Source organism: Arachis duranensis, chromosome 2, assembly GCF_000817695.3.
Source record: "Arachis duranensis cultivar V14167 chromosome 2, aradu.V14167.gnm2.J7QH, whole genome shotgun sequence".
Lineage (NCBI taxonomy): Eukaryota > Viridiplantae > Streptophyta > Magnoliopsida > Fabales > Fabaceae > Arachis > Arachis duranensis.
In genome coordinates, this window is record NC_029773.3 from 93,062,299 (window position 1) to 93,088,754 (window position 26,456).

General features: G+C 32.9%; 3 protein-coding genes across 6 annotated transcripts; 2 read left to right on the forward strand and 1 right to left on the reverse strand.

Annotated features, from left to right (window-relative positions):
- Window positions 1-1,431: 1,431 nt before the first annotated feature.
- LOC107476251 (uncharacterized) lies at window positions 1,432-5,821 on the forward strand. The gene is made up of 6 exons (XM_016096037.3): window positions 1,432-2,227; window positions 2,834-3,477; window positions 3,777-3,877; window positions 4,018-4,084; window positions 4,167-4,261; window positions 5,478-5,821. The coding sequence occupies exons 1-5, from the start codon at window positions 1,498-1,500 to the stop codon at window positions 4,203-4,205; spliced, it is 1,581 nt and encodes a 526-aa protein (XP_015951523.1). The 5' UTR covers window positions 1,432-1,497; the 3' UTR covers window positions 4,206-4,261; window positions 5,478-5,821.
- Window positions 5,822-18,368: 12,547 nt separating this feature from the next.
- Window positions 18,369-22,952, forward strand: LOC107476252 (increased DNA methylation 1). 4 transcript variants are annotated; one of them, XM_021136243.2, is made up of 17 exons: window positions 18,369-18,395; window positions 18,593-18,685; window positions 18,901-19,042; window positions 19,147-19,231; window positions 19,360-19,441; window positions 19,517-19,576; window positions 19,683-19,735; window positions 19,831-19,997; window positions 20,321-20,528; window positions 20,711-20,768; window positions 20,813-20,869; window positions 20,955-21,200; window positions 21,786-21,850; window positions 21,987-22,043; window positions 22,121-22,214; window positions 22,365-22,505; window positions 22,647-22,952. In XM_021136243.2, the coding sequence occupies exons 4-17, from the start codon at window positions 19,161-19,163 to the stop codon at window positions 22,749-22,751; spliced, it is 1,464 nt and encodes a 487-aa protein (XP_020991902.1). In that variant the 5' UTR covers window positions 18,369-18,395; window positions 18,593-18,685; window positions 18,901-19,042; window positions 19,147-19,160; the 3' UTR covers window positions 22,752-22,952. The 4 variants fall into 4 exon arrangements, with proteins under 4 accessions (XP_020991902.1, XP_015951526.1, XP_015951524.1 ...); XM_016096040.3 differs by having other exon boundaries at window positions 18,375-18,395; window positions 18,901-18,990; window positions 19,109-19,231; XM_016096038.3 differs by having other exon boundaries at window positions 18,381-18,506; window positions 18,901-18,990; window positions 19,109-19,231.
- Window positions 22,953-23,065: 113 nt separating this feature from the next.
- On the reverse strand, window positions 23,066-24,905 carry LOC107476254 (UDP-glycosyltransferase 73D1-like). Its single transcript, XM_016096041.3, has one exon. The coding sequence runs from the start codon at window positions 24,877-24,879 to the stop codon at window positions 23,395-23,397; it is 1,485 nt and encodes a 494-aa protein (XP_015951527.1). The 5' UTR covers window positions 24,880-24,905; the 3' UTR covers window positions 23,066-23,394.
- Window positions 24,906-26,456: the final 1,551 nt, after the last annotated feature.

A 26,456-nucleotide genomic window follows, 5' to 3' on the forward strand; every position in this document is an offset into this window, starting at 1 on the left:
TTTCATACTTTTTAATGGATATTTGTTATTTTTAAAAAATACTAAAATTGACAATTACAAATAAATATAGATAAAATTTATATCTAAATACAATGAGAATTAAAAAGAGTTTAGTAGATAATTTTTTTCTAACCACAATATTTATCTACATTTTATTATTATTATTTGATTTTAATTTTAATATATTATTAGTATAAAATAATTTTGTAGATACCTGAATAATGCATAATTGAAAAGGAACACTTTAAACACATGGGTAAAGTAACAAACAAAAATTGACATGCCTTAAGACCATCTTTTTCTTTTAAGAAAAATTAAAAGCATATGAACCACCATGTCAAAATTGACTAGTCACTATCTACCAAAAAAGATGAACAAGAAATACTAGATTCTTTGATTAGAAGATGAAACACAAATACTAAAAGAGGGAACATGCATAAGGAGGTAGGAATGAGTGCCAAGAGAATTTCTTAGTTGCTTCCAAATAAAGAAAAAGATGGTACTATATATATAATGTGTGCAATTTAACACATCAATTATTATTGCATAATTAAAAAAGGATAGGAACATTAACGTCTCCCATTTTCACAACACTTTTAAAAAGTTAAATTGCAGAAGACATCTTTTTCTTTTTTAAAAGTATACTCTAACCTAACTCGGCCTATGTTCACATAGTCGGTCTCAAGTCCGAAAAAACAAGAGTTGTTCGGTTTGTGCGACTGCCAACGTAAAACAATGTCACATCCTAATACATGGCCACGACGCAATGACGTCCTTGAAGCCATATTAGGCTGTGTTAAGCCTGCGACAGCCAACGTAAAATAAAGTCGCATCTCAAAGCATGGACATGATGCAATGACGTCTTAATCCATGTAGCCGACCCCATTTAATGGGAAAAAGGTTTAATCTATGTCATTCATTGTTTGACATGTCAACCATGTAATAATAATAAATTCACATTGCTGAGATGTCAAACAATGAATAACAAACACCTAGCAATACCTAAAACCTTTTTCTTGCCCTTTCTTTTAAAACCATGCAAGCTAAGAATTTCAATTATTATGTACCAATATGCTATAAACAAAAGAAGAAAAAATAAATTAGTAATTAGTGGCGCACCTGCTGATATTATTGGCAGCAGAAGCATCAGATGCAACAGGCTGCTGCTGCTGAATAACATTCTTGTGTTCATGGCAGTTTCCAATCCTCTTTTCCTTTTCACTCCAATGGTAATTGAGTCCCCATATGTCAGAAGAGGAACTCTATTTCTTAGCATTGGAGTTGCTCTTAAATATCTTCTAATATTAGTGTATAAAAAATAAAAAATGACAATTATCATTTTTGGGAAAGGCTTATCCTCTTTTTTTTTCAATGACGTACTTAAGAAGTTGGGGTTACTACTAGCGAGTAAAAAGTAAAAACCAAGCCCTAATTGTCTCGTTCTTCCCCAAATTTTCTTAAACAAAGATCAAAACTTTTTTGGTATTACAAATCCAAATGGACCCCGACATTTCGCGGTGGCTTGCGGAATTCCAACTCCGGAGTTCCGCCCCCGACTCCGTCGTCGCCGACTTCCTTAAGTCCCTTAATCTCTCCAAACCCGATAACAAACTTAAGAAAACCCTCCTCCTCCGCATCCTCCAATCCGAAATCACCAATGCCTCAATCACCGAAGAGGCTCTTGAGGTACTCGAGGAAATTGAAGCCATTGACGGAAACGACGCCGTTCCGCTCCTCGATTTCATGCGCACAGCCTACTGCGCCATCGCCGTCGAATGCACAGTCAAGTACCTCTCCGCCACCTCCGACGGCGTTCCCAGCAAGGAGTACTTAGCCGCCATGGCGCGTATCTGGTTTGGGCGCGTGCTGAAATTGGAACATAGCCGGAGCAAGCTGTTCTCTTACGAGCTTGCACAGTGGATGGAGAACATCGAGGCTGCAGTTGTTGACACCGAGATTTATCAGAGGTTGGCGAAGTTGAATACGCGGTACGATGCGTTTTCCGCGGTTAGGGTTTATCTGCAGAAAGTTTGGGAAACGATGGGACCTTGTTTTCTTGACACGTTAGCGGAAATGACATTTAAGGGCATGAAGAAAGAATCGGCAAGTAGTGTTTTGTTGATGGAGGGTGTGGGGTTGAATGGTGGACATGAGGGGAAGGAACAGTTGGAGGAGAGAGCTGAAGGTTCTGTTGATGGAACCCAGGAGCCTGCAAAGGGGGAAAAGGGTATGTTCTATTTGGTGGATTTTGATGTTAATGGTCTTTCTTTTTTGTGTTGCATGTGTTGCTTACAAATTTTCTGTCTTTTGGTTATTAGTGTACAATGCACAATAGTGTTAGATGTTTTAGTGTTTCAAGCTCAAATTTTTGGTGCTGGATAGTGTTAACCCTATCTAGTTTTGAGTCTCTAATAACAAGAGTTTCTAAAATGTATATGTTATTTGTTTTTTCATTGCTTGTTTAACTAAGGTTATGCATGGTTAATTAGTACTCTAGAAATAATAATTTAGCCACATGCTATTTCCACTAGAAAAGAAATTTGCGGCTTATTATTGGCTGAAGTACTAAGTTACTAAATGTGAAATGTGAATGGGAAAAAATGCTTCCTTTACTTGGTTTATGCTTTTACCTTTTGCTCTCTTGCTTTCCACATACCAGAGGACTCTTTTCAAGCATGGTCAGTTTAAGTTTGAATTTTCTTTTAGCAAATGATGGGTTTGCTCATTATTGAAAACAAGTGACAACTGATACAATTTATAATTCTGCTAATGAGTTGCTATCCTACTCCTATTCTTTGTTATTTACACGTGTACTATACTATGTCCTCATTAGCAAGCCAGAAAGGTGATCCTCAACTTAAACGCAAGCTCCCTGCATTTCTTAGATGCCATAGAGGAGTTAATAAATCTATTGCTGAGGAATTGGGAACAGAACATTCAGGGAGCAAAAATGGTACCGAGTTTAGTGCTGAAGTTAAAGTAGCTGAGGAATCTCTTCCTGAGGCATTGAATGTATCTGATGCTGTTGGATTGAAACTTGCACAGAAAGGTACAAATCAAGAAGGACCCATGGAAAACATGAGTGTGGATGTAGATGTGCCCAACTTAAATACTTCCAGGGCTATTGTTCTTTTTCAACCTAACAATGCCGATCATGAGAAGAAGTCTTCTGTTCATCATAGTAGAGTTCAAGTTCAATGTCCCAATTTAATGGAGGAGAACAATACTGCTCATGAAAGCTCCAATTTGATGGAGCAAAACAGCACTGCTCATGAAATCCCCAATTTGATGGAGCAGAACAGCACTGCTCATGAAATCCCCAATTTGATGGAGCAGAACGGCACTGCTCATGAAATCCCCAATTTGATGGAGCAGAACGGCACTGCTCATGAAATCCCCAATTTGATGGAGCAGAACAGCACTGCTCATGAAAGCCCCAATTCGATGGAGAAGAACAGTACTACTCGTAGGTATAAGGTAATAATGTTTTTATCAACTATTTTAATCTGGGAGCATAGATCTTGAGGGTGGTATTTTTTTCAAGGTAACTTTTTTCAATGAGGGGAAAAAATGTGATGCAGTGAAAACTTTGGGTTTTGCAAATGTGGACCATTAAGGACTGGTCTTTACACAATAAGATAGTTGCTAGATTCTATTATTATTATTATTATTATTATTATTATTATTATTATTATTATTATTAATGGTCTATGCATTCACTTTGTACTTCTTTGTATCTTTGCATTGGTATATTAGTTATTTATTTATCGTTGCAGAGGGATAATTCAAAAGATAATCCTACTGGAGTGCAACTAAGAAGGAAGCAAAGAAGATGGTCTCCAATGGAAGAGGACGCACTAAGAATTGGTGTGGAAAAGTATGTGCTATTTCTAAACTAGTCAAATCAAAAGGTTTCAGGGTGAACTGTCTTGGTTGTTAGTTTTACTTGAAATCGAAAACTATTCAATTTAGTTAATGGTTTTGTGTTTCCATTATTGACCATATTTTCTTGTACAGGTTTGGCTCAGGAAACTGGAAAGCAATTCTGAGTTTTTACAGTAACATATTTCAAGATAGAAAAGCAGTATGTAATATATTCCCCAAAGTGGTTTGCCTTGTTTCTTTCTTGATGTAAGCATTTAGTACAACTCCAATGGTTTTGTCAGATTGATTTGAAGGACAAGTGGAGAAATCTGATGCGGTAATGAATAGTGAATACTGATGCAGATGAATTTTTTGAGCATGCAGATGTCTTAGGGAGGTATGTTTCTTTGCAGTTGTCCTCTAAATTGTATATCTGCAGTTCTTAAGGTTATTCTTTTAAGGCTCACTCTTAATTTTTTGAACCTGAATTTTTTTGAAGAAAGAATTGGTTTTGTATGTAGCTTGGCTAAAAGATAGAACATACTGTTTGTTGTTGTATAAAATCACTCTTAATTAGTTGACATGACATGATGAATAGACCTCTCTTCCCACAAGCTAAGCTTATCTATAATTCCCTTCTTTTCTCATGTTGCATGATTAATAGGTTTAATTGAATAATTTATAATAATTGATGTCAGTTGCTGCCATCTACTATATGATATGATAGAGTTGAGCAAGAGAGTTTCAGATCAGATATAGCTATCTCTATTTTAGAGATAAAACACTAGTCCCCATTATGGCGATAATAATTTATCACGTTGCACAATTAATTGATTAAAGTTAGGTGAAACTGTGAAACACTAAGAGGAACATTTCATCATGTGCTTGTTGAAATGAATTAGGCCTTAACATTGGTCATATACAAAAGCACTGATATCTTATAAAAAAAACTTCATCTAATGCTAGATATTAAATCATTATTGTGTAATGGTTTACAAGTGCTTCTAAACCAACTTTCCTGTATCCCTAAGCAAAGCACCTGCATCACCCACATCTAGCTTCATTATTAATTAATTTATTTGTTTGTAAAGTCTTTAACATGAGTGATGGAAAGTCATCTTTCTTCGTAGCCATTCAATGTGCATGGCATGGCCAAAGCTAATAGTGAAAAACATTACCGGCTTAATTGTACATTCCCATCTGCTTAATTGAGAATAAACATTAGCTGCTTATTTTGCATGATTGTAAGTATTAGGAACATTATATTGATTACCATTGTTCCCTTTAAAATTGGGTTCACTGCTCTGCATTTCCTGTATTCTCTAATTGTAGAAGGCATCAAATAGCTCCCACCTAGAACTTTGTTTCTAGTTTGCATTTCTAAACTTGTGCCTCTGATTTCTAAACTCTTTCTTCTGTAATTTTGAAATATTGAAGCAAAAAAAAAGTGGTTCACCAGTGTAATAAGCAGTCTTATAATCTGAACTATATGATAGAATTTATCTATCCATTAGTGATTCCTCTTGAATCCATTTATCTGGTGAATGAGCTAAATATTTATTTCATTGCATTGAACTTCACCTTATCCCTTTTGTCTGCTCTTTTATTTGCAGGACATGTTCTTTTGCAGCAGCATATCCTTTGGAACCATCTCTAGTTGTCTTCACCTCTATTTTGCATTTTGTCCCACCATTCTAACATTGTGTTTACATAGTTGATAACATTCAAACACCAGGTTTTATAATGTGCAAGAGAATGCAAACAACGAATTTAGTTATCAATAACATTTTGTTGATATAGATATATATAAGTAACAACTATTGGAGTGTACATACAAATCCATTGCAATGTCCATATAATAGAATCAGAACTACTGATTATGCTTTCAGTATGTCTTTTATGACCTGATTGGACCAACTTGATATTATTGTCCTATGCAATAACTTTTTTTTGTTGATTGCATATTTGTTAATTGTTATGCATTGTGACATTGGTGATCGTTACTTATCCTTTTATTAATGTTGATTTTCATCTATTTGGCTGAATTTGATAGGATTTTTCTGTGAACTTTATAGTTATTTGAGTTGTGATAAGGATCAACGTGGATGTCTATTCTCAAGAGAAAATAGACTTAAATGCATGTTGAAAATAAAGACCCCATGCATGTATAAATAGGGGATATGGTACGAGACTTTTCACACAGCAATATCAACAACAAATATTCTCTCTGTTTTTTTATACAATAAAGCACTTCTTTAATTTATTTTTTCTCTTCATATAATACTAATATAATATTAATATATTATTTTTATAGTAGTATAATAGTATTGGTAAATATTGATAGTAGTATTTTATTTATATTTTATTTTATTATCTCTTATTTATTTTACAAAACATTAACAGCACGAGGCTCTGATCAAATTTTTTGGAAGACTCAGGTAACATTTTCATTATGTCGAAACTCTCTTATTTTGAATTCAATGCCTGGAAATAATTATTTATCATAGATATTAGATGCTGAAATTCATCTTGATTTAATAGATTTTGGAGATACCATTAAGGCTGAAAATAATGCATCCCAGAAGGATAAAGTCAGAGCCATGATTTTTCTTCGTCGTCATCTTGATGGGAACTTGAAAAATGAATATCTCACATTAAAAGATCTTGCAGATCTTTGGAAAGACCTTGAAGAAAGGTACAATCATAAAAAAACGGTGTGAAAAAACTCAAGCTCGATATGAATGGACGCACTTGCATCTACAAGATTTTAAATCTATAAATGAATATAATTCTGCAATGTTTCAAATCACTTCACGAATAAAATTATGTGGGGAAAAGATAACTGACCATGATATGTTGGAGAAAATTTTCTCAACCTTCCATGCTTCGAATGTGCTTCTGCAGTAGTAGTATCCAGAAAAAAAATATATTCTGAGTTAATTTCTTGCCTTCTTGTTGTTGAATGCAACAATGAGTTGCTCTTGAAAAATCTTGAAGCGCACCCATCTGGCGCCGTCCCATTTCCTGAAATAAATGCGGCAAATTACCCCAGAAGAGGTAAATGACAATGTTTTAATAACAAGAAAAATTATGGAAGGAAAATAAATTATATTCAAAAGAAAGATCTCATCAGAAGTGAGATAAAGAAAGAAATATCGGGAATAATAAATCAACAGAGGATAAGTGTTTCCGTTGTGGTGGAAAGGGCCATTAGTCACGTACCTGTCATACCCCAAGACACTTAGTCGATTTTTACCAGGTATCTTTGAAAAATGACGACAAGGGAAAAGAGTCGAATTTCGTTTCAAATGATGCTGAAAATTTCACCACTCATTATGATGTATCTGATTTCTTTGAGGATCCTGAAGGAAATATTTGTCATTTGATCAATGATGATATAGTTTAATGTATGAGATTGTTAAGCATTCATGTAAATAAATAATATTGTTAAAGTTTTATTTTTTATGTATTTAAGTTTCAAATATGATGTATATAAATAATGAAATATTAATGTTTATGAATTTTGAAATCGTTAAATATGTCATGTTTTAAAATAAAATTTTAGTATATGACATTATTTTTATGTACAATATTTCTTAGAAAAATAATTCCGATCAAGTATTCAATTTAATTGTGCATACTACTCATTTTATTATTATTTGTCTTTGAAGAGAATGACAAGGATATGTAATAAAGATGTATGTCTTGCGGATAGTGCAAGTTCGCACACTATTCTAAAAAAGATATATATTTTACCCATCTTTGTGCCAAAAGAAGAATGTGTTAATACTATTATTGGCTCAGGCAATGTGATTGAAGGCTCCGGAAGAGCTATAATTTTGTTTCCCGGAGGAACAAAATTCATAATAAATAATGCACTGTTGCCTACCAAGTCTCGAAGAAACTTGTTGAGTTTTAAAGATATTTGCCGAAATGGATATCATATTGAGACTATGAATGAGGAAAATCATGAGTATTTATGTATCACAACTTATGATTCAAATAAGAAAGTTATATTAGAAAAATTACCCTCACTTTCATCTGGGTTATATTATACCAAAATTAGTGCAATTGAATCATATGCCATTGTAAACCAGAAGTTTACTAGCCCAAATGATTTCATAACTTTGCACGACCGATCGGGTCATCTGGGAACAACCATGATGAGGAGAATTATTAAAAACTCTCATGGACATTCACAAAAGAACCAGAAGATTCTTACTAGAAAGGATTCAAGGTGATATATGTGGACCTATTCATCCACTATGTGGATCTTTTAGATATTTTATGGTCCTAATAGACACATCTTCGAGATGATCACATGTGTGCTTATTATCTTCTCGCAACCTGGCGTTTGCGAAATTACTGGCTCAAATTATTTGATTAAAAGCACAATTTCCAGAAAATCCAATCAAAGCAATTCGTCTTGATAATGCTGGTGAATTTACTTCCCAAGCTTTTGATGCTTATTGTATGGCTAATGGTATAAGTGTTGAATATCCAGTAGCTCATGTTCACACACAAAATGAGTTAGCAGAATCACTTATTAAATGCCTCCAATTAATTGCTAGACCCTTACTTATGAGAATAAATCTCCCAACATCGGTCTGGGGGCATGCTATTTTACATGCTATAGCACTTATTCGTTTGAGGCCAACAAGTTACCATCAGTTCTCTCCTATGCAATTAGCTTTTAGCCAGTAGCCAAATGTCTCCCATTTAAGAATATTTGGGTGTGCGATATATGTTCCCATTGCACCACCTAATCGCATCAAAATGGGACCCCAAAGAAAATTGGGGATATATGTTGGATATGATTCGCCCTCTATAGTGAGGTATCTTGAAATACAAACTGGAGATGTATTTAAAGCTCGGTTTGCGGATTGTCATTTTGATGAATTAAAATTTCCAACATTAGGGTGATAGAATAAGCTTCCTGAAAAGGAACTTAACTGGAATGCATCATCGTTGATGCATTTAGATCCTCGATCAGGGCAATGTGAACTGGAAGTTCAAAAGATTATACATTTGCAAAGAATAGCAAATGAATTGCCTGATGCATTTTCCGATACAAAGAGGATAACTAAATCTTATATACCAGCGAAAAATTTCCCAATTCGAATTGATGTCCCAGTAGGACAAGTAGCCATTGAAATAAATTCACTTCAGAAGCGTGACAGGCCTATCGATTCCAAAGGCAAAAATCCTCGAAAGAGAAAAGAGGTAAATAGTATTTCTGTTGAAAAAGACATAGTAGAGACACCTGCAGTTATCCAAAATTATAATATAGTGTTAACGCCAGAAGACGTTCAGGTACCTGAAAATTATGAAAATGACGAGATCTCGATAAATTATGTCTTTATAGGAGAGAAATGGGACCGAAATAAGACAATTGTCAATGAAATATTTGCATATAATGTGGCATTAAAAATCATGCATGAAAGTAAGGATCTTGAGCCAAGATCAGTCGAAGAATGTCGATAAAGGAATGATTGGCCAAAATGGAAAGAAGCCATGAAGACTGAATTAGACTCACTTGCAAAATGTGAAGTCTTTGGACCTGTAGTCCGTACACCTGAAGATGTAAAACCTGTTGGATACTGATGGGTATTTGTGAGAAAACGAAATGAGAAAAATGAAGTTGTGCGCTATAAAGCCCGACTTGTGGCACAATGTTTTCCACAAAGGCCCGGTATAGATTATGAAGAAACGTATTCTCCTGTAGTGGATGCGATAACATTGCGTTATTTGATCAGTTTATCTTGCATATCATAAACTGCATATGCATTTAATGGATGTGGTAACAACCTATTTATACGGCTCATTAGATCGGGATATCTATATGAAAGTCCCTGAAGGACTAAAGATATCTAAACCATCCAATGAATATTCGCAAGGGTTATACTCAGTCAAATTGCAAAGATCTTTATATGGTCTAAAGCAATCTGGACGAATGTGGTATAATCGCCTTATTGAGTATCTGGCCAAAAATGGAGTCAAAAATGATTATATCTGTCCATGTGTTTTCATAAAGAAAACTGCATCTGGATTCATTATAATTGCTGTGTACGTTGATGATTTAAATATCATTGGAACTCCTGAAGAGATTCCAACAAGTATAAAAACTCTAAAAGAAGAGTTTGAGATAAAAGATCTTGGAAAGACTAAATTTTGTCTCGGCCTGTAGATCAAGCATACAAAAAATGGGATTTTTATTCATCAAACAACATACACAGAAAAGATCTTGAATAGATTTTATATGGATAAGTCACATCCCTTGAGTACCCCAATGATCGTAAGATCTTTGGATGTGGAGAAGGATCAATTTCGTCCTAAAGAAGAAAATGAAGATATCCTTGGTCCTGAAGTACCATATCTTAATGCCAATGGAGCGCTAATGTATCTTGCTAATAATACGCGACCCAAAATATTATTTGCTGTGAATTTACTAGCAAGATATAGTTCCTCTCCAACCAGAAGACATTGGAGTGGAATCAAACAGATCTTTCGATATCTTCATAGAACAGTTGATATGAGATTGTTTTATCTCTATGGATCCAAGTCACAATTAGTTGGGTATGCAGATGCTGGATATCTGTCTGATCCACATAAAGGGAGATCTCAAACAATATACCTATTCACATATAGTGGTACAGCTATATCATGGAGGTCCACAAAACAGACGATAGCAGCAACCTCCTCTAATCATGCTGAAATACTAGTGATTCATGAAGCTAGTCGCGAGTGTTTTTGGCTAAGGAGCCTGATTCAATATATTCTGTCATCATGTGGATTGATTGATAATAAGATAGCTCCAACTGTCCTGTTTGAAGATAATACAGCATGCATTGCTCAACTTAAAGGCGGATACATCAAAGGTGATAGAACAAAGCATATTTCTCTCAAATTCTTTTTCACTCATGATCTTCAAAATCAAGGGACAATTGATGTCCAACAGATCCGCTCAAGTGACAATCTGGCAGATTTATTCACAAAGTCACTCCCAAAATCCTCCTTTGAAAGATTGGTACATGAGATTGGGATGCGCCGATTTCGAGACATTAAATGATGTCGCCAAGAGGGGGAGACTGTACTCTTTTTTCCTTGGTCAGGTTTTTTTTCATTGGGTTTTTCTTGATAAGGTTTTTAATGAGGCAGTCCCTATCATAAAGAATATTGTACTCTTTTTCCTTCACTAAAGTTTTTTTCCCACTGGGTTTTTCTTTAGTAAGATTTTAACGAGGCAATAATCCTAAATGGACATTCAAAAGGGAGTGTTGTGATAAGGATCAACGTGGATGTCCATTCTCAAAAGAAAATGGACTTAAATGCATGTTGAAAATAAAAACCCCATGCATGTATAAATAGGGGGTATGGTACGAGACTTTTCACAAAGCAATATCAACAACAAATATTCTCTCTTTCTTTTCTTATACAATAAAGCACTTTTTTTAATTTACTTTCTCTCTTCATATAATACTAATATAATATTAATATATTATCTTTATAATAATATAATAGTATTGATAAATATTGATAGTAGTATTTTATTTATATTTTATTTTATTATCTCTTCCTTATTTATTTTACGATAATTTGCATGATTAATGCCAATATTCATTATGAGGGTAGTAAATTCATATAGGAGGGGCGATGTATTATAACTATGTTTTTAAAATTGTAATATAATAATTTCAATAGATTATTATTAAAGTATGGGAAATAGATGCTATTTGTACATTAAAATTAGCTATTAATGTATTTGTATATAAATATATATGTAATTTAATTTATTTTTAATATTTATTTATATTCTAGTATATATTTTATACTGGTAATTGATTTTAGTGGCTGATTTTAGTGTTATCTAGTATAACCTTTAAACTATTTATATATTGCTTTTAAGAAAATATTACTAGAGGAAAGGAATATAACAAGTATGAATAATAATGAGGATTTTTAATTTTTTAAATGAATACGAATTGAAATGTATATTTAATTTTAAAAATATCAAAAATTTAAAATTCAAAATTTCTTTACTTAAAATTTTGAAAAAAATATTGATTAAAAATTTAAAACTCCAACCATTTTTTCAAGAAATATTTTCCCACCTAAATGTAAATGTCACTAAGAAAAAGGGTAATATATACTAAATCATCTCTATTCCCTATGAAGTAATAGTATTAGTAGTAATTGACTAATTGGTGTGGCTATTATTGCATTTAGGCTTTTTGAAATTCACTGAATTAGCTTGATTACCAAATTAAACTCCATCGTTTTTCATCTCCCTATTTAATTTCTGCCATTTGGTCTCTATTGATTCACTGATTTCTTCAAGAAGAAAAATATAATTACATCTTATCTTATTCTTATATTCTAAAATCAATAAAATTACACTTATAATCAAAAGAGTTAAGCTTTAAAATAGTTTTTCACATTGACTGCTTGTACTGAAAAAGATTTCTAAATTCCAATTATATCATAAATGATCGAAAAAATAAAAAAAATTACACTATATTAGGTTAATTCTTATACCATAAATGACCTAACACTTTCCTTTTAAACTAGATAAAATAACATTGTTTTAATTTTGGTCCTAAATGTTAAATTTTAATAGTCATACATTTTTATGTGCGAGTTAAGACGTTTTGTGGTTCATTAAGAGTTTAAGACTAAAAAATGTTACTTCTTCAAATTCCAAATATTTAGAACCAAAATTAAAATAATGTCGTCTAATTTAATATGAAAGGATATGAATTTTATGAATTTTTTTAATACCAGTGGTTATTTTCAAGGAGTATTTTGCAATTTACTTAAAAATTATCAATAATGAAAATGAAAAATGTAAAGACGTAATCTAAATGTTGAGGATTTCTTGATGTATATATTACTGAAGATCCCTTGAGATTGAAAAGATGATTATACTGCAATTATATTGTTATTAGTTTAGTTAATATATTTTATATTATAATGATCTAAGTCAAATCTACTTGGATTTAAAGTGTTGGTTTCAAAAAATTTCTTCCTATTGATCCAACTACTGGCGACTTTAATTTGGATCTAGTACCAATGTACCATAGATTGAGATCACCCCTAGTATTAATTTTCAAAAAACTTCTACACCCAAAAAAGAACATTAAAAAAAAATTATTGCTTATGTTACTTGTTGATATTACCTACGATAAAATAATTAATTTTTTAATAAATGTACTATAAAATATTGAAAACTTTAACTTTTGTTATTTTTAAATAACAAATTTTTATATTAAATATCTTAACCAATATTTTTAAAATACTTCTATTAAAACTTAAATTTGATTAAGTTATTCATCAAATAAAATTGATGAAATTAATTTTAACTTTGTGGATTTAAAATTAAGTTATTCACCAATATTTTTGTATGACCTCAAATTTAAGTTTTATTTTTTATTTAGTTATTAATGATTTTCAAATAAAATTGATGAAATTAATTTTAATTTTGTGGATTTATAGACTCAAAAGATTTTTATTTTTTTATTTTTTGGTTAAGGACTCAAAGATATTTATGCTCCTCCCCACAACTTTATATAGCGTTTTAATGTTATACATGCATTGCACCAACTAAAATAAGAGTGAGGTTTAATAGTTGAATGTGTATTTTATATCAAGTATTTGTTCGAGTACTGTTTTGTTATTAGAAAAAGATATTTTTTAATAAAAATTTTATTTTTTATTTTTTAGTATTTTTTTAAAAAAATTGTATTAAAAATAAAAATATTAAAAAAATAAAAATAATTAAAAATTATAATTTAATTTTTTTAAAAGATTTTTTTTTACTTAAAAAGGATGTTTTTAACATAATAAGCAAATAAAAATATTTTTATATTATTATACTTAAATATAATTGTTAAATAAAAAGATATTTTATATTCCAAATATAAGATGAATTTAATTTTGATGTACTTTCAGTGTAAAATAGTTTTACATGTATATCTAATTATGTAATGTCACGTTTCACATTGATTACGTAAATAGTCATAAAAAAAACGAATGTTACATGATTATGTAAAAATATTTTATATTAGTAATACATCAAAATTAAACTCATAAAAATTTACTTTTATTTTTTTTATTTTTTTTAATTCACTTACAAAATCTTTTCATAAAATCTCATTCAATTAAGTCCTAATAATAAGTAAAAATAAATAAAACTATTTATTCACATTTTAAGAAACTTTCAAATAACTAATTCATATATTTTAAAAATTACAAAAGGTAATAAATTATAGAAACGGTTAATTTAATAATTGCAATAAATAATATTTATGAAAATAATAATTTCTATTAACATATTATATTATTATCAATACTTTTATTAAAGAATGATTTTCTTGTACAGATGATCTGAATCCAATTTTGATATGTATGTATACTATTATTGAATTGATGCAAATAAAACATTTATACAGATATCTACTTAGATATCATATTTTATATATTAACTCATAATCAAAGAAAATAATTGGTTTTTTGTCTATCTATTGTATAAATAATTATAATAATAAAATTTGTTTCAAAAATATTATATATATATATTTTCGTTAGATAAAAATTTAGTCAAATCAATTAAATTATCTAACCGCTCTCAAATATCAACTTCACGTGAAATCGCTGTAACTTAATTTCCACCTAATATAAATTAACTGTTTATATTATTATATACCGGTAAAATAGTTATTATGTATTTATGTGGGAACGTACTTCAAAATTAGATTTAAATTATTTAATATTTAATTTTTAAAGCCGCATTCTCATCTCCGAAAGTAGATCCATCTTCTTTTCTTCGTCTCTGCTTGCTTCTCACTGCTAGCTTTCACTTACTTCTCTGACTCACTGAGTCAATTAACTCGTTCTTCACCCCCAAATCGAGATTCCCTGAAACCCTAAAATTCCAATTCCCACCGCATGTCACTACTTTACTTCCCAATTCCTTCCTCCTTCGTCTTCTGATTCACTTCAATCGATTCGATTTTGCGGATCCATGGAGGAATCTCCATCTCCCAAACCAGAGTTCGAATCCACAACCACAACTCTAACATGCCGCGATTCCGAACTCAGCAACAACAACAGCTGCAGCAATAGCAGCTTCTGCAGCAGCGAGGTCATGCTTCCAAAGAAGAACACTAACAACAACAACAACAACAACGATAGAGGTGAGGTTGTGAACGGTTACATTGTGTACTCGCGAAGGAAGACGAAGGATCTCCATGAAGAAGACGAAGAGCAAGAGAAGAAGGTAAGTTCCGAGGGCAGAAATGGAATTGTAAAGGTGGAGGAGGAAAGTAGTGAGGTGGTGGTGATTCAGAACGACGTCGTTTTGGGAAGGTTGAAGAGGAATAGGAAGCCAACGTGGAAAACGGTGGTGGATGAGTATGAAGTTGGAGAAGAAGAGAAAGCGGTGGTTTTCAAGACGAAGTCGTCGGAGAAGGTTGTTGTCGTTAACAGAAGGCCCGTCACCGTTAAAGAGCTCTTCGACACTGGTTTGCTCGATGGAGTTCCCGTTTTTTACATGGGTTGCAAGAAGGTTAGCCTTCATTTTTCGGTCTCAATTTTATAGAGATTAATTTTGATTATGCGTTAACGATTTTTTATATTGACATGCAATTAAATTGGTTGATGACTCTCTTACTACCATTTCAAAACTCTCTAAGAGTGCTTAATTAAACGATAATAGAGTACAAAATAAACTCTCTTTAATATTGTATGAAGTTGAATGATCAAAATCGTAATAGTTTAGTCAAATAGGTGAAATTATCGGGCAGGTGAAATTATCGGGCAGTTTTTAATTATTAATTTCATATGAAGTTTGTTATATTATGTATTCTCTGTATAAAGAGAGTTGGTAGTTTGATTTGAATTATAATTATTTACTTCTTAGAAATTCTATAATTATCAATTGTAATTATTTTTTGTGTTTATTGTTTAATGTAAAAATAATTAATAAAAGTAGGGATTGACGAGATTAAAATAATAGTGATACTGAGACTGGGGGAAGTTAGGTCAACGGATTTACGTGGAATGAATCTTTTGCGAAATTTATCCGCCTAGAAATAATGTAATAGTAAGAGTTGTTTGAGATTAAGCATGAATTATGAGTTTGAGTTCGAGAATGGTCTCTCCCTTTTCAGAGAGAGGAAGCTGTGTGCATCTATTTTCACCAAGTGTGAGGAGCATGCATGCAAATGAGTCACTCATTTTCTTTCCTTAACTTGTTTAGTTGATATGTCTCGGATTGGAGTTCAAGGTTTGTAAACGGAGGAATGAACGTGGGAGAGTTTGTTTATTATTCAGTGAGTTGACCCAGCTAAAATTAGAATACTCGTGGTATAGATATTTTAGGAAAAGAAATTCATAAATGTGTAACAGATAGATATAGATTTCGGTACATGCCTCCTAAGGCATGCTTTTTCTCTCTTTTGTTTGGAAGTAACCGACTGTTACATGAATTTCGCATGTTTTCGTTTTTTATTCTTTTATTTTTTATAGGTCTAAAGAAAAGGGCGTTTTTTCTAGGTTATTATTAGACATTAATATATTGAGAACTGATATCTTTTCTGTACTTTTTATATGAAAATAATAGTCTGACATGACACGACCCGTTCGGCCTTTCGTCCTTTTATTTGAAAACCTGCTACTTTATATCTCTATATGTGCTTCGTTGATACTTGATACCCATTATTAATATCAGAAAAATATTTTTCTGGTTATTTTGGTTTGAGTATTATATAGAGAAAAAAACTTTGAACTTTTTTTTCAATTCCATTTAACAACAAAAAAATATCTTGTTCCATTGAGGGAAGTGGGTTACAAAGAACAGATGACATTATTACATACTCTTTTGACCACCTCATTCCGAGACTTTTAAATTATGAACCTACTTAAATGACCCTATTGTTGAATCATGGATTCATGGTTACTTATGCTTTGATATCGATCTCATATTCAATGAAAGGTTTAATCTTTCACCCACCGCGATTATTTTTTCATGTAATTAATTTTCGTTTATATGTAGTTGTTTAAGAAACTCTCTTTAACCGAAACTCGAAGAATCTTATTTAAGCTTTTTTTTTCCAAAAATATATTATTATACTTGGTGATAAAGATTACCTAAAAGGTGACTAATATACTAACACATACGTATATAATATTGTAAACGCTGTTAAATTTCGACATTAAAATCTTACCCGTTACGAGTTTATAAACAGGCTTGCCTCATTTTCCTTTCTTTTTCCTCCTTGCTGCTGGCGCCTAGTCTATTGGATTATTTGATGTGTAGCTCTCGTAGTTTTACGCTGAGTTATATGGTTCAATTGATGATTACAGGATTCAACTTCCGGATTACGGGGTGTAATTCAAGATGGGGGAATATTGTGCTCATGCTGTATTTGCAATGGACGCAGGGTGAGTTATCAGTTGATTTTGAATAATGGGTAATCAATGGTTTCTTAGTGTTGAGACTTCCCTTTCATTTGTGTTTACTTGTTCCTTTTGTCTGTGTAGATTATTCCTCCATCCCAATTCGAGATTCATGCTTGCAATACATACAAGAGAGCAGCACAATATATTTGCCTTGAGAATGGGAAGAGCTTGCTTGACCTTTTGAGAGCATGCAGAGCAGTTCCCCTGCATGCTTTGGAGGTGGCAGTTCAAAATTTTCTTTGTTCCCCACCTGAAGAAAAATACTTTACCTGCAAAAGTTGCAGAGGTTAGTGCTTTGCTTTGCTGTTAACCGTTTGTTGTTATTTTTATTGTTAAGGTTTGCCTCACTGATCATAGGCTCTTAAGATGAGCAAATCTATAGGACCAACCCATTTACCCCCAAAAATTAACTTATATGAGCTCTAGAAATATTGGCCTGACTAGCACTGTTTAAATTGTTCAACTAGGTTACACCCTTTTTTTCCCCATCCGTCCTTATAAAACAAGAAATATTAACTAGAAGAGGATGATATTTAAGGTGTGGAGGAAAAATATCCTTGCTGCTTATTCGAAAACAAAAAAATGTTTGCCACAAAGACTAGGACAAACCAGGACAAACAAACAAAAAAGAGACACTCAAACTACAATACTTCATAGAAGCCAATCTCTCTTCTGTAAGAAAGGTACTCCTCTAAAAGGATTATGCTTCTTACACCAAGTACGAGAAAATTTGGTTTATTATGTTTTGTAATTGAACTCTTTAAGTTTGCCCTAATTATTATAGGTTTTAATATTATTTTGGTTTAAATTTTTGTCGTTTGTTATGTAATGTATTAGAATTTAAAAAATTTGGAGTGCAATTTGCTTATTATATTTAAGATGTAATAGGGTTTAGGATTTTAGGCTTGGAAGAAAAGAATAATAATTTTGGCCTGCTTGAGCCGAAAAGGGGGCCTGTTTAATTGTTTGGGTAAAATTTACTGATAACATTATCGAGTTATGTTCTATTTATTCTTGATGGTATATTATTTTATCGCTGTTGTTGTTATTATAGGGTGTGACAAAAGAGTCAGGTATTCAAAATGAAATCGATGTTCTATAGTTATTTGCTTGCAAACACTCCCACAATCTATGTTGATAAGTGTGATAATTACACAGTCCTAAATGTTCACACCACATTCAAGGTGAAACGAAATGCTTCTGGTTCCTTTTTCCACTTCTTACTCAATCTTTTCTTTCATCGTTGTATTACTGTTACACAACATTTCAGGTCTCCTAAACCAGTATTGTTTCCCAGTCCATCAAGCACTTCTGAACTCTGTAATTCCTCACAAACTAAGAGACGCTGGAAGAAAAGAGAAAAGTTGGTATCATAATATTTCTTTTATCTTAAATATGATGCAAATTTTGTAAAGTTTCTGCACAACAATTTTGCCTTAACCAAAATCTGTGGTTATTAAGCATGATGGGTTTCACAAAAATAACTTTCTCCCGTCTAATTTTTAGGTTGTATGTTTTGCTTTCTTGTTACGGTTTGTGTTTTCTTTTGGCTTACATTATTTTAATTGCATCATTAAGGTCATCAAAACGGGATGCCAGCTCAGCTTTTTCCAAGGGTGCTTCAGATCCTATTCTATTCCACAAGAGTTTGTGGAAGAGGAAAACAAAGTTTGTATATATGGATTTATTTCTTAAAATCATTGATCTTGTTGACATTCTTGTAAGTTCAAATGTTTACAATAAAGTCTCATTTCCCCTCTTTATTGTAATATTTTGTTATTACCAGGTCATATAAACTGACAGTAAAATTAAACACTGCTCCAGCTACTTCAACTTCGATGTTTCCAGTTACTTCAACTTCGACGTGTTTATCTTCAGAAAATAAGAGCCAGTGGAAGATCGCCAAAAAGTTAGCTCCCTCTCATCCCTAGATTTTTGTGCGTTATATATGGCTGTAGTGTTTTTTTTTTTATTATTTCTTTTATATATTTTCGTGATGATAGTAATTCTATGTTTATCCAATATATTCTTCTCAAGGTATCAGCGACTGCATAAATTAATTTTTGAAGAAAATGGATTGCCTGATGGAGCCAAAGTAGCTTATTATGCACGTGGACAGGTTGTTTTTATGTGAGTTTCATGTTCAAGTTATTTATGTCTAATCCTATCTTAACTGTTATGTTCTTGTCAATAGAAATTGCTTGTAGGCATCAAAAGGGGCTCTGGAATTGTGTGTGGATGCTGTAACACGCTGGTATTGCAGCTTATCTTTTTCTTGTATGTGGGCACTGCTCACTGCTCAATGCTGAGGAATCCCTAAGTTGCAAGAATAATAGGTCCAATTTTAAAATGTTGTGCAGGTCAGCCCCTCACAATTTGAGGTACATGCAGGTTGGGCTTCTCGAAGGAAACCGTGAGTAATATTCAGAAGCTATTTGAATTGCTTGCTTTCTTGTACAGTTGTACTTGTACCTATGGTTTTCTATGTGGGTGGAATATTTTTGGCAGTTATGCATACATCTACACTTCAGATGGGATGTCTCTCCATGAGTTAGCAATGTTTATACTAAAAGAACGGAAATACACTGCAAAGTATAATGATGATCTATGCGTTGTCTGTTGGGATGGGGGAAACCTGCTGCTCTGTGATGGATGCCCAAGGTCGTTTCACAAAGGTCAGATGCAAAATTTATGAAAAAGAAACAAATGAAATGCTTGCTTATTTATTGTGTTTCTTCTTTTTTTAATGTGTTTCTCTCCTTTGCCAATTTCTACTACATTTTATTATCTTGATGCCTTATCTGAAGTTCTTCGCATATGATGAAATTGCAGCAGTGTCATAAACAAACAAAATTTTTTTCCTCACTTCTTTTTACTATAATTGTCTGTTCATTTACTAAATTGGAAGAGGCTGTTGAGAAGAATATTTGCTTTGTTTAATAAATTAGAAGATAATTATCTTCGAACTGAACTATAATGTTGCATTGGTAATGTACAGAATGTGCATCAGTATCAAGTGTTCCTCGTGGTAATTGGTATTGTCAAATTTGCCAAAACATGTTCCAAAGAGAAAGTTTTGTTGCGGACAATGTCCATGCTGTGGCAGCAGAAAGGGTTGAAGGAGTTGGTCCCATTGAACAGATTGCCAGATGCATTCGCATAGTAAAAGATACCGATGCTGAGATGGGTGGATGTGTTTTGTGCGGGTAATATTATACATCTTATTGATTAGAAGTTTAGAACTATGAAGCCGAAGGGCTTCACTTCTTACAACAAATTTCTTGACATCAGCATTGTTGTCATGTTTGTAACTTCTGTATTCAAGTTAATTAATCATAAACTATTCACCCAAGTTGTATATTATAAAGGGGAAATTTTGTGTTTGTAGAGGTTCTGACTTCAGCAGATCAGGATTTGGTCCACGCACAATAATATTCTGTGATCAGGTATGTGGTTTTGTCTTTTTGCTTAATTTTCTTGTTTGTTGTAGTGTGAAAAGGAATACCATGTTGGTTGTTTGAGGGATCATAAGATGGCATTTTTAAAGGTATTCAATATTTTGCATTATATTTATTTGCAAATTTAACCTCACTCTTGTTCTTCAGAAATAACATTTATGTCGCAAATGGCAGGAGTTGCCAGAAGGGATTTGGATTTGCTGCGATGATTGCACAAGGATACATTCTATTTTGGAGAACATCCTGGTTAGGGGGGCTGAGAGACTTCCGGAATCTCTCTTGGATGTAATAAAGGTGAAGCAAGAGGAAATACTTTTAGGACTACCTAATGAGATTGATGTAAGATGGAGACTTCTTAATGGAAAAATTGCTAGCTCTGAAACTAGGCCATTCCTTTTGCAGGCTGTGTCAATGTTTCACGTAAGTCATTGTCCGTCTGACTTGTTTCCATCTTCTTTCTTATTTGCCTCGAGTGCATGAAAGCGATGATCATATTTTGTTTTTCCAAGTTCCAACAAATGGCAAGCTGCTGCTTTTTTGTATTTTTTTAACACTTGTTCATACTATGCCTTTCTGATAATTGAAGGCGCGTTTTTAGATAAATTAAATTTTACGGTAGTTTCAAAATATATTTATCTTCAGCATTGACATATATATTGGTAACATTTATGATTTTATGTAATTTGTTTGGTGCCAACATTTCTGACATGAGTGGATAAGCTTCTGACAGTTGTAATGGCCTTTTTGCTTGTTGGCTTCAAATGTATATCAGTATATGCCATTCTGCATGTTTTTTTTACTGACTTTTATATTCTGTTTGTGTGTGTGTATTTGCATGTGTAACATGTTACTTGGGTGTGTATTTGTGTAATGAATTTTAAAACACTTGTGATTTGGTTCTTCTCTCTCCCCTTTGCCCTTTGAATTTGCCAATTGCATAAGATCAATAATAGTTTAATACAAATTATTGGACCGCGGTACTTAGAGATCACTTGCATGTTTCAGGAATGTTTTGATGCTATTATTGATCCAGTTAGTGGAAGTGACCTTATTCCTGCCATGGTTTATGGGTAAGGAATTCCTTATAGAAAGAACATTTGTTCTGCTTTCCATTTTTCTCTTCAACTTCTTTGTTCTCTGTCTCATCTAACATCCCCGCCCCTCCCTCCTCCTCCTCCTCCTCCTCCTCCTCTCTTTTGCTTACAGAAGGAGTGTACAGACTCAGGATTTTGGAGGATTTTATTGTGCATTATTAATGGTCAAGTAAGAACTGGTTTTCTCTGTTTATTATTTCACGCTTGCTCAACGGTGCTGTTTACATTTCTCTAATGTCCTTGAAGTTCATGTGTGGTATCTGCGGCTATGCTTCGAGTTTTTGGGAGAGATGTTGCAGAGCTCCCTTTAGTTGCAACGTGTTATAAGAACCGTGGAAAGGTAACTTGAATGGTTTCACAAAATGGAAGCTCGTTTTGAATGTGTTCAGCAATGATAGTCTTATTGCTATTATGCTGATTTGAGTAGTGGGATTAACTAGAAAAAACTGGTGGTGGTTGTGATATGATAACATTGGTTTGTCCTAAATAGGGTTATTTCCAAACGCTGTTCTCTTGCATTGAGAGGCTGCTGGCTTTCTTGAATGTGAAGAACTTTGTTCTACCAGCTGCTGAGGAAGCAATATCTATATGGACCGATAAATTCGGGTTTAGCCTGATGAAACCTGAGCAGGTATATATACACACACACACACATATTTCATTGTATAATTTATGAGCTAGATCAATACCTTGCACTTGGTTTTTGTGGCTAATAATTTAACTTAAATGGAAAAACATGATTTCAGCTTTACCCTTATGAATTATGATGCAGCTTAGCAATTATAGAAAGACCTTCGGTCAGATGATGGCATTCAAAGGGACAATTATGCTCGAAAAACCGGTTCCATCGTGTCGGATCGTCAATACCCGATCCTGAAAGGTCTCAATACAACATAAGTCATTCATGAAAGAAGGGGAAACCCCCTAACTTTTGTGTTTACTATTACTCATTCTGCTGGTTCTGTACATGTATTTTAAGCCATTTTTGAACATTTGTTTAAACATTTATATTGTCGTTATCGTGTTTTACGTTTTAGCTAAGCTACTCTATTAGTCTTGAGAATAGTGCTTTTACCAAGTTCCTGATGCTATGCAGAACAGTACAGCATGTCTTAGATTTTTAGATAAGCTTTTTAGTTAGTATAGCATTCTAATGCATCATTAAAAAGCATGAATAAACAAAAATTGGCAAAGCATCAAACCCACCTTAAGAGGGAATAAATTTCAGTGGTTTTACCCCACAAATTTTAAGTTCCCACAACAACAAAATCGAGGAAATTGAAAAAAGGTGTACAGGGGAAGATGAAAAATTGAAGAGATGGCACGTGATTTTCAACATGAAGAGCTTGTGCTTTTTTGTTTGTTCACTTGTTGCATGCGCTTGCTGCTGCCGTCAACCACGGTGCTGTTTTTCGAAGGTGCCAAACGATGTGTTGTTGACGCTTACAATTCTCTTTTTAGTACCCCTCTCTACATCATCACCGGTAGACTCAAATATATACAAACTTGAAGTTTTTAACTTATGCCTCCCCTTTTGATGATTGATGGTCCTTAATATCTTGAATTAAGCATGAAATGCTCAAGCCAGATGAACCACCTTCTTCTAAAGACTTTCTTGCAATCTTTCCAAGTTGTATTGCCCTATCTCTTCTCTTTCTCCCATCTTCACCTCCCTCCATACACATCTCTACAGCTTCCATAACCCTATTTTTCTTCACCAAAATCCCACATTTTTTTTCATCACCAAACCTTACAGGAACCTCAACTCCTATTCTAACTCCAACCTTCAAAATTTCCACAACAAACTTCTCATTCAAGAATTGTTCAGCAAATAAAGGCCAAGTTATCAATGGTATTCCAAACGAAACACCTTCAATTGTTGAATTCCAACCACAATGAGTTAAGAAGCCTCCAATTGAAGGGTGTGATAGTATCATAATTTGTGGTGCCCAACCCTTAATCAGAAGTCCTCTCCCTTTGACCCTTCTTTCAAAACCCTCATCCTCTAACCATTTTTCTAGCTCTAATGATGAACTTTCATCAGCATTTTTTACCACCCAAATGAATGGTCTATTTGATGCTTCTAAACCTAACCCTATTTCTATCAATTGTGATGTTACAAGCCTACACAAGCTACCAAGGCATACATAGATGACTGACCTTGGCTCCATCAATGTTAGCCATTCCAAGCATTGGCTTTCTTCAATGGAAGGTTTGTTCCCTCTCTCAAACATGTCCAAACTTGCCTTGTTGATCAAGGAAACTGGTCCCATGCACCAAACCCTCTTGTTCATCACTCTTTGGTACTCCTCAATACAACCCTTTTCCAATTCCTCAAAACTATTCATCACAATACCATGGGAAGACATCTCCGCCTCGCGCATTTTGTCCCTATAATCATCCAAATCCGGAAGCGCAACAAAAGCTCCTGGAAGCTGTGCCCTTGATATCTCAATATTCTGATGAATATGAGGAAGCCCCGGTATCACAAATCGCTCCAAGTCACTAGAGACTAAAGCATGTGAGTTGTGGAGCTTGATATTGTAGGAGCTTAGCAATGAGAAACATGACATGCCATGGAACACAAGCCTTGGAATCTTGAACCTTGTGGCGGTGATAGAAGTCCAAGATAGGCACTTATCGGAGATAATGCAACTTGGTGCATGATCATGAGTTTGAAGGTAGTGTTCCAAAGGTTCTTGAAGCATGTCAAGTGCATTGTAGAATCTCCTAAGAAGGTTTCTTGATGGCAAGGTATCTAGATTCTCACAGGCAAATGGTAGACCAACTTGTTGGCATGGGAATGGGATTATCAAGGGATAGATTTGGAGGCCTTGTTCAAATCTTGCTCTAAAAATTGTGTCCTCAAATCTTGAGGCATTCATTGGTGTGGTAACTAAGGTTACAATCACACCTTTTTGCTTTGCCAAGATCTTTGCTATGTCAATCATGGGAATCATGTGACCTTGTGCAAAGAGTGGAACCAACACAAAGTGCAAGGCCATGGCCAAAGGCAAAAGTGTTAGGTGTGACTAGGTTGGGTTTTTGGCGTCTATGGTATGCCATGGTATTTAAATATAAACCATATTGTTGGGCTTAGTCATGTCTCACACCAAGGATTGACCTTGACTTTCAAATTTGAATAATTCAAATATGTGATATCACTCGTATTAATTAGTGTTTTCACATGTATACATTTAATTCAATTGTGGTGTCCTTTTTCTTTATACCCCCCTATAATAACAATTTTTCATTTGTAATTAAAATCATGAAATGCCATGGTAATATTATTATGCATATATATCAGACTAAATTCTTCAAGAATAGGGTATACGTGCTTCATGGAGCGTTTTATAGATTATAACAAATGAGAGTCAAACTCAAATCATAACAATGTATGAGATGAAGACGTTTATAAGTAAAATGGATCAACTCCTTAATTAGCGTTTTTCATAAGAGTTAAGTCACCATATGATATGGTGCCATATTAACCATTATTTTATAGCTCTTTTACCGTAATTTTTAATCCAACAAATTAAAAATTAGTTTATCGTTAATCTAAATCTCATAGTGGAATCCGCGTTGATTTGGTCACAAGTTGCGTGACAAACGAGCAAATGTACATTTCTCTTTCTCAATTCTCATGTGATATGCAGCGCCCACTATTATTTATGAAAAAGTATAGGATATGAAAATATTATTTATCAATTTATTATTAATAATAATTAATTATTATATTTTAAACATATAATTAAAGAGATATATTTAGAAATTATATTTATAAAGACATTTTTATTAAATATAATTATAAAAAAAATATTTTTATTAGATATATCTATAAAGATATTTTTATTAAATACAGTTATAAATAAGAATTGGTAAAAGTTGGTAGAAATTGTGTTGGTAACGTAGCGGGAGATAATGATTTTTGTAAATAATGTGAATAATGAATTTTAGAATTGATCTAATAAAGTAAAAAAATACTCTGCTTTTAAATTATCTCATAAATTTTAATATTAAGATAACTATCTGCATACCTACTAAATTGAACATCCAGTCATTATTAACTATGCATAAATAAATCGAATAAAAAAAATCATCTAATTAAAAATAATAAACAGAATTATCTACATATTAAATTAAAAAATGCCTAGAAATTTCATGCCTAATACGCAAAAATATTATTAATTTTATTAGATGATGACAAATATCATTTACACGAAAGTATCGAATTTCAAATTAAGTTGACTATATAGGTGTCTGTTTTTTAGGAGATAACATGTCACACAGACTTTACCTTCCTTTTTCCTTTTCTAAAAGCTTTATGAAAGATGAAAAGTGTCATATGATTACACCAACTATACTTATCAAAATAGTGCGCTATACAAAATTTTAAAAAATTATATATGAAAGTGCTTATTTAATTAAGCTATTGTCCAGAGAATCAACCCCCTGTTTACGTTTGCATGTAAAATTGAAGTTATCTTTATCAATATTTACTTTCACGTCAAAAAAGTAAAAGCTACCAACTCTTTATTTGACTTTGAGAATATGAACACAGGTACAATATTATACTAAGAGA

Coding starts and splice junctions, on each gene's coding strand:
- LOC107476251 (XM_016096037.3), top strand. CDS start 1,498: ATGGACCCCGACATTTCGCGGTGGCTTGCGGAATTCCAACTCCGGAGT. Junction 2,228..2,833: donor GCCTGCAAAGGGGGAAAAGG/GTATGTTCTATT, acceptor TGTCCTCATTAG/CAAGCCAGAAAGGTGATCCT. Junction 3,878..4,017: donor CTAAGAATTGGTGTGGAAAA/GTATGTGCTATT, acceptor TTTCTTGTACAG/GTTTGGCTCAGGAAACTGGA.
- LOC107476252 (XM_016096038.3), top strand. CDS start 18,487: ATGTTCACACCACATTCAAG. Junction 19,998..20,320: donor CCCAAGGTCGTTTCACAAAG/GTCAGATGCAAA, acceptor GGTAATGTACAG/AATGTGCATCAGTATCAAGT. Junction 21,201..21,785: donor AGGCTGTGTCAATGTTTCAC/GTAAGTCATTGT, acceptor TGCATGTTTCAG/GAATGTTTTGATGCTATTAT.
- LOC107476254 (XM_016096041.3), bottom strand. CDS start 24,879: ATGGCCTTGCACTTTGTGTTGGTTCCACTCTTTGCACAAGGTCACATG.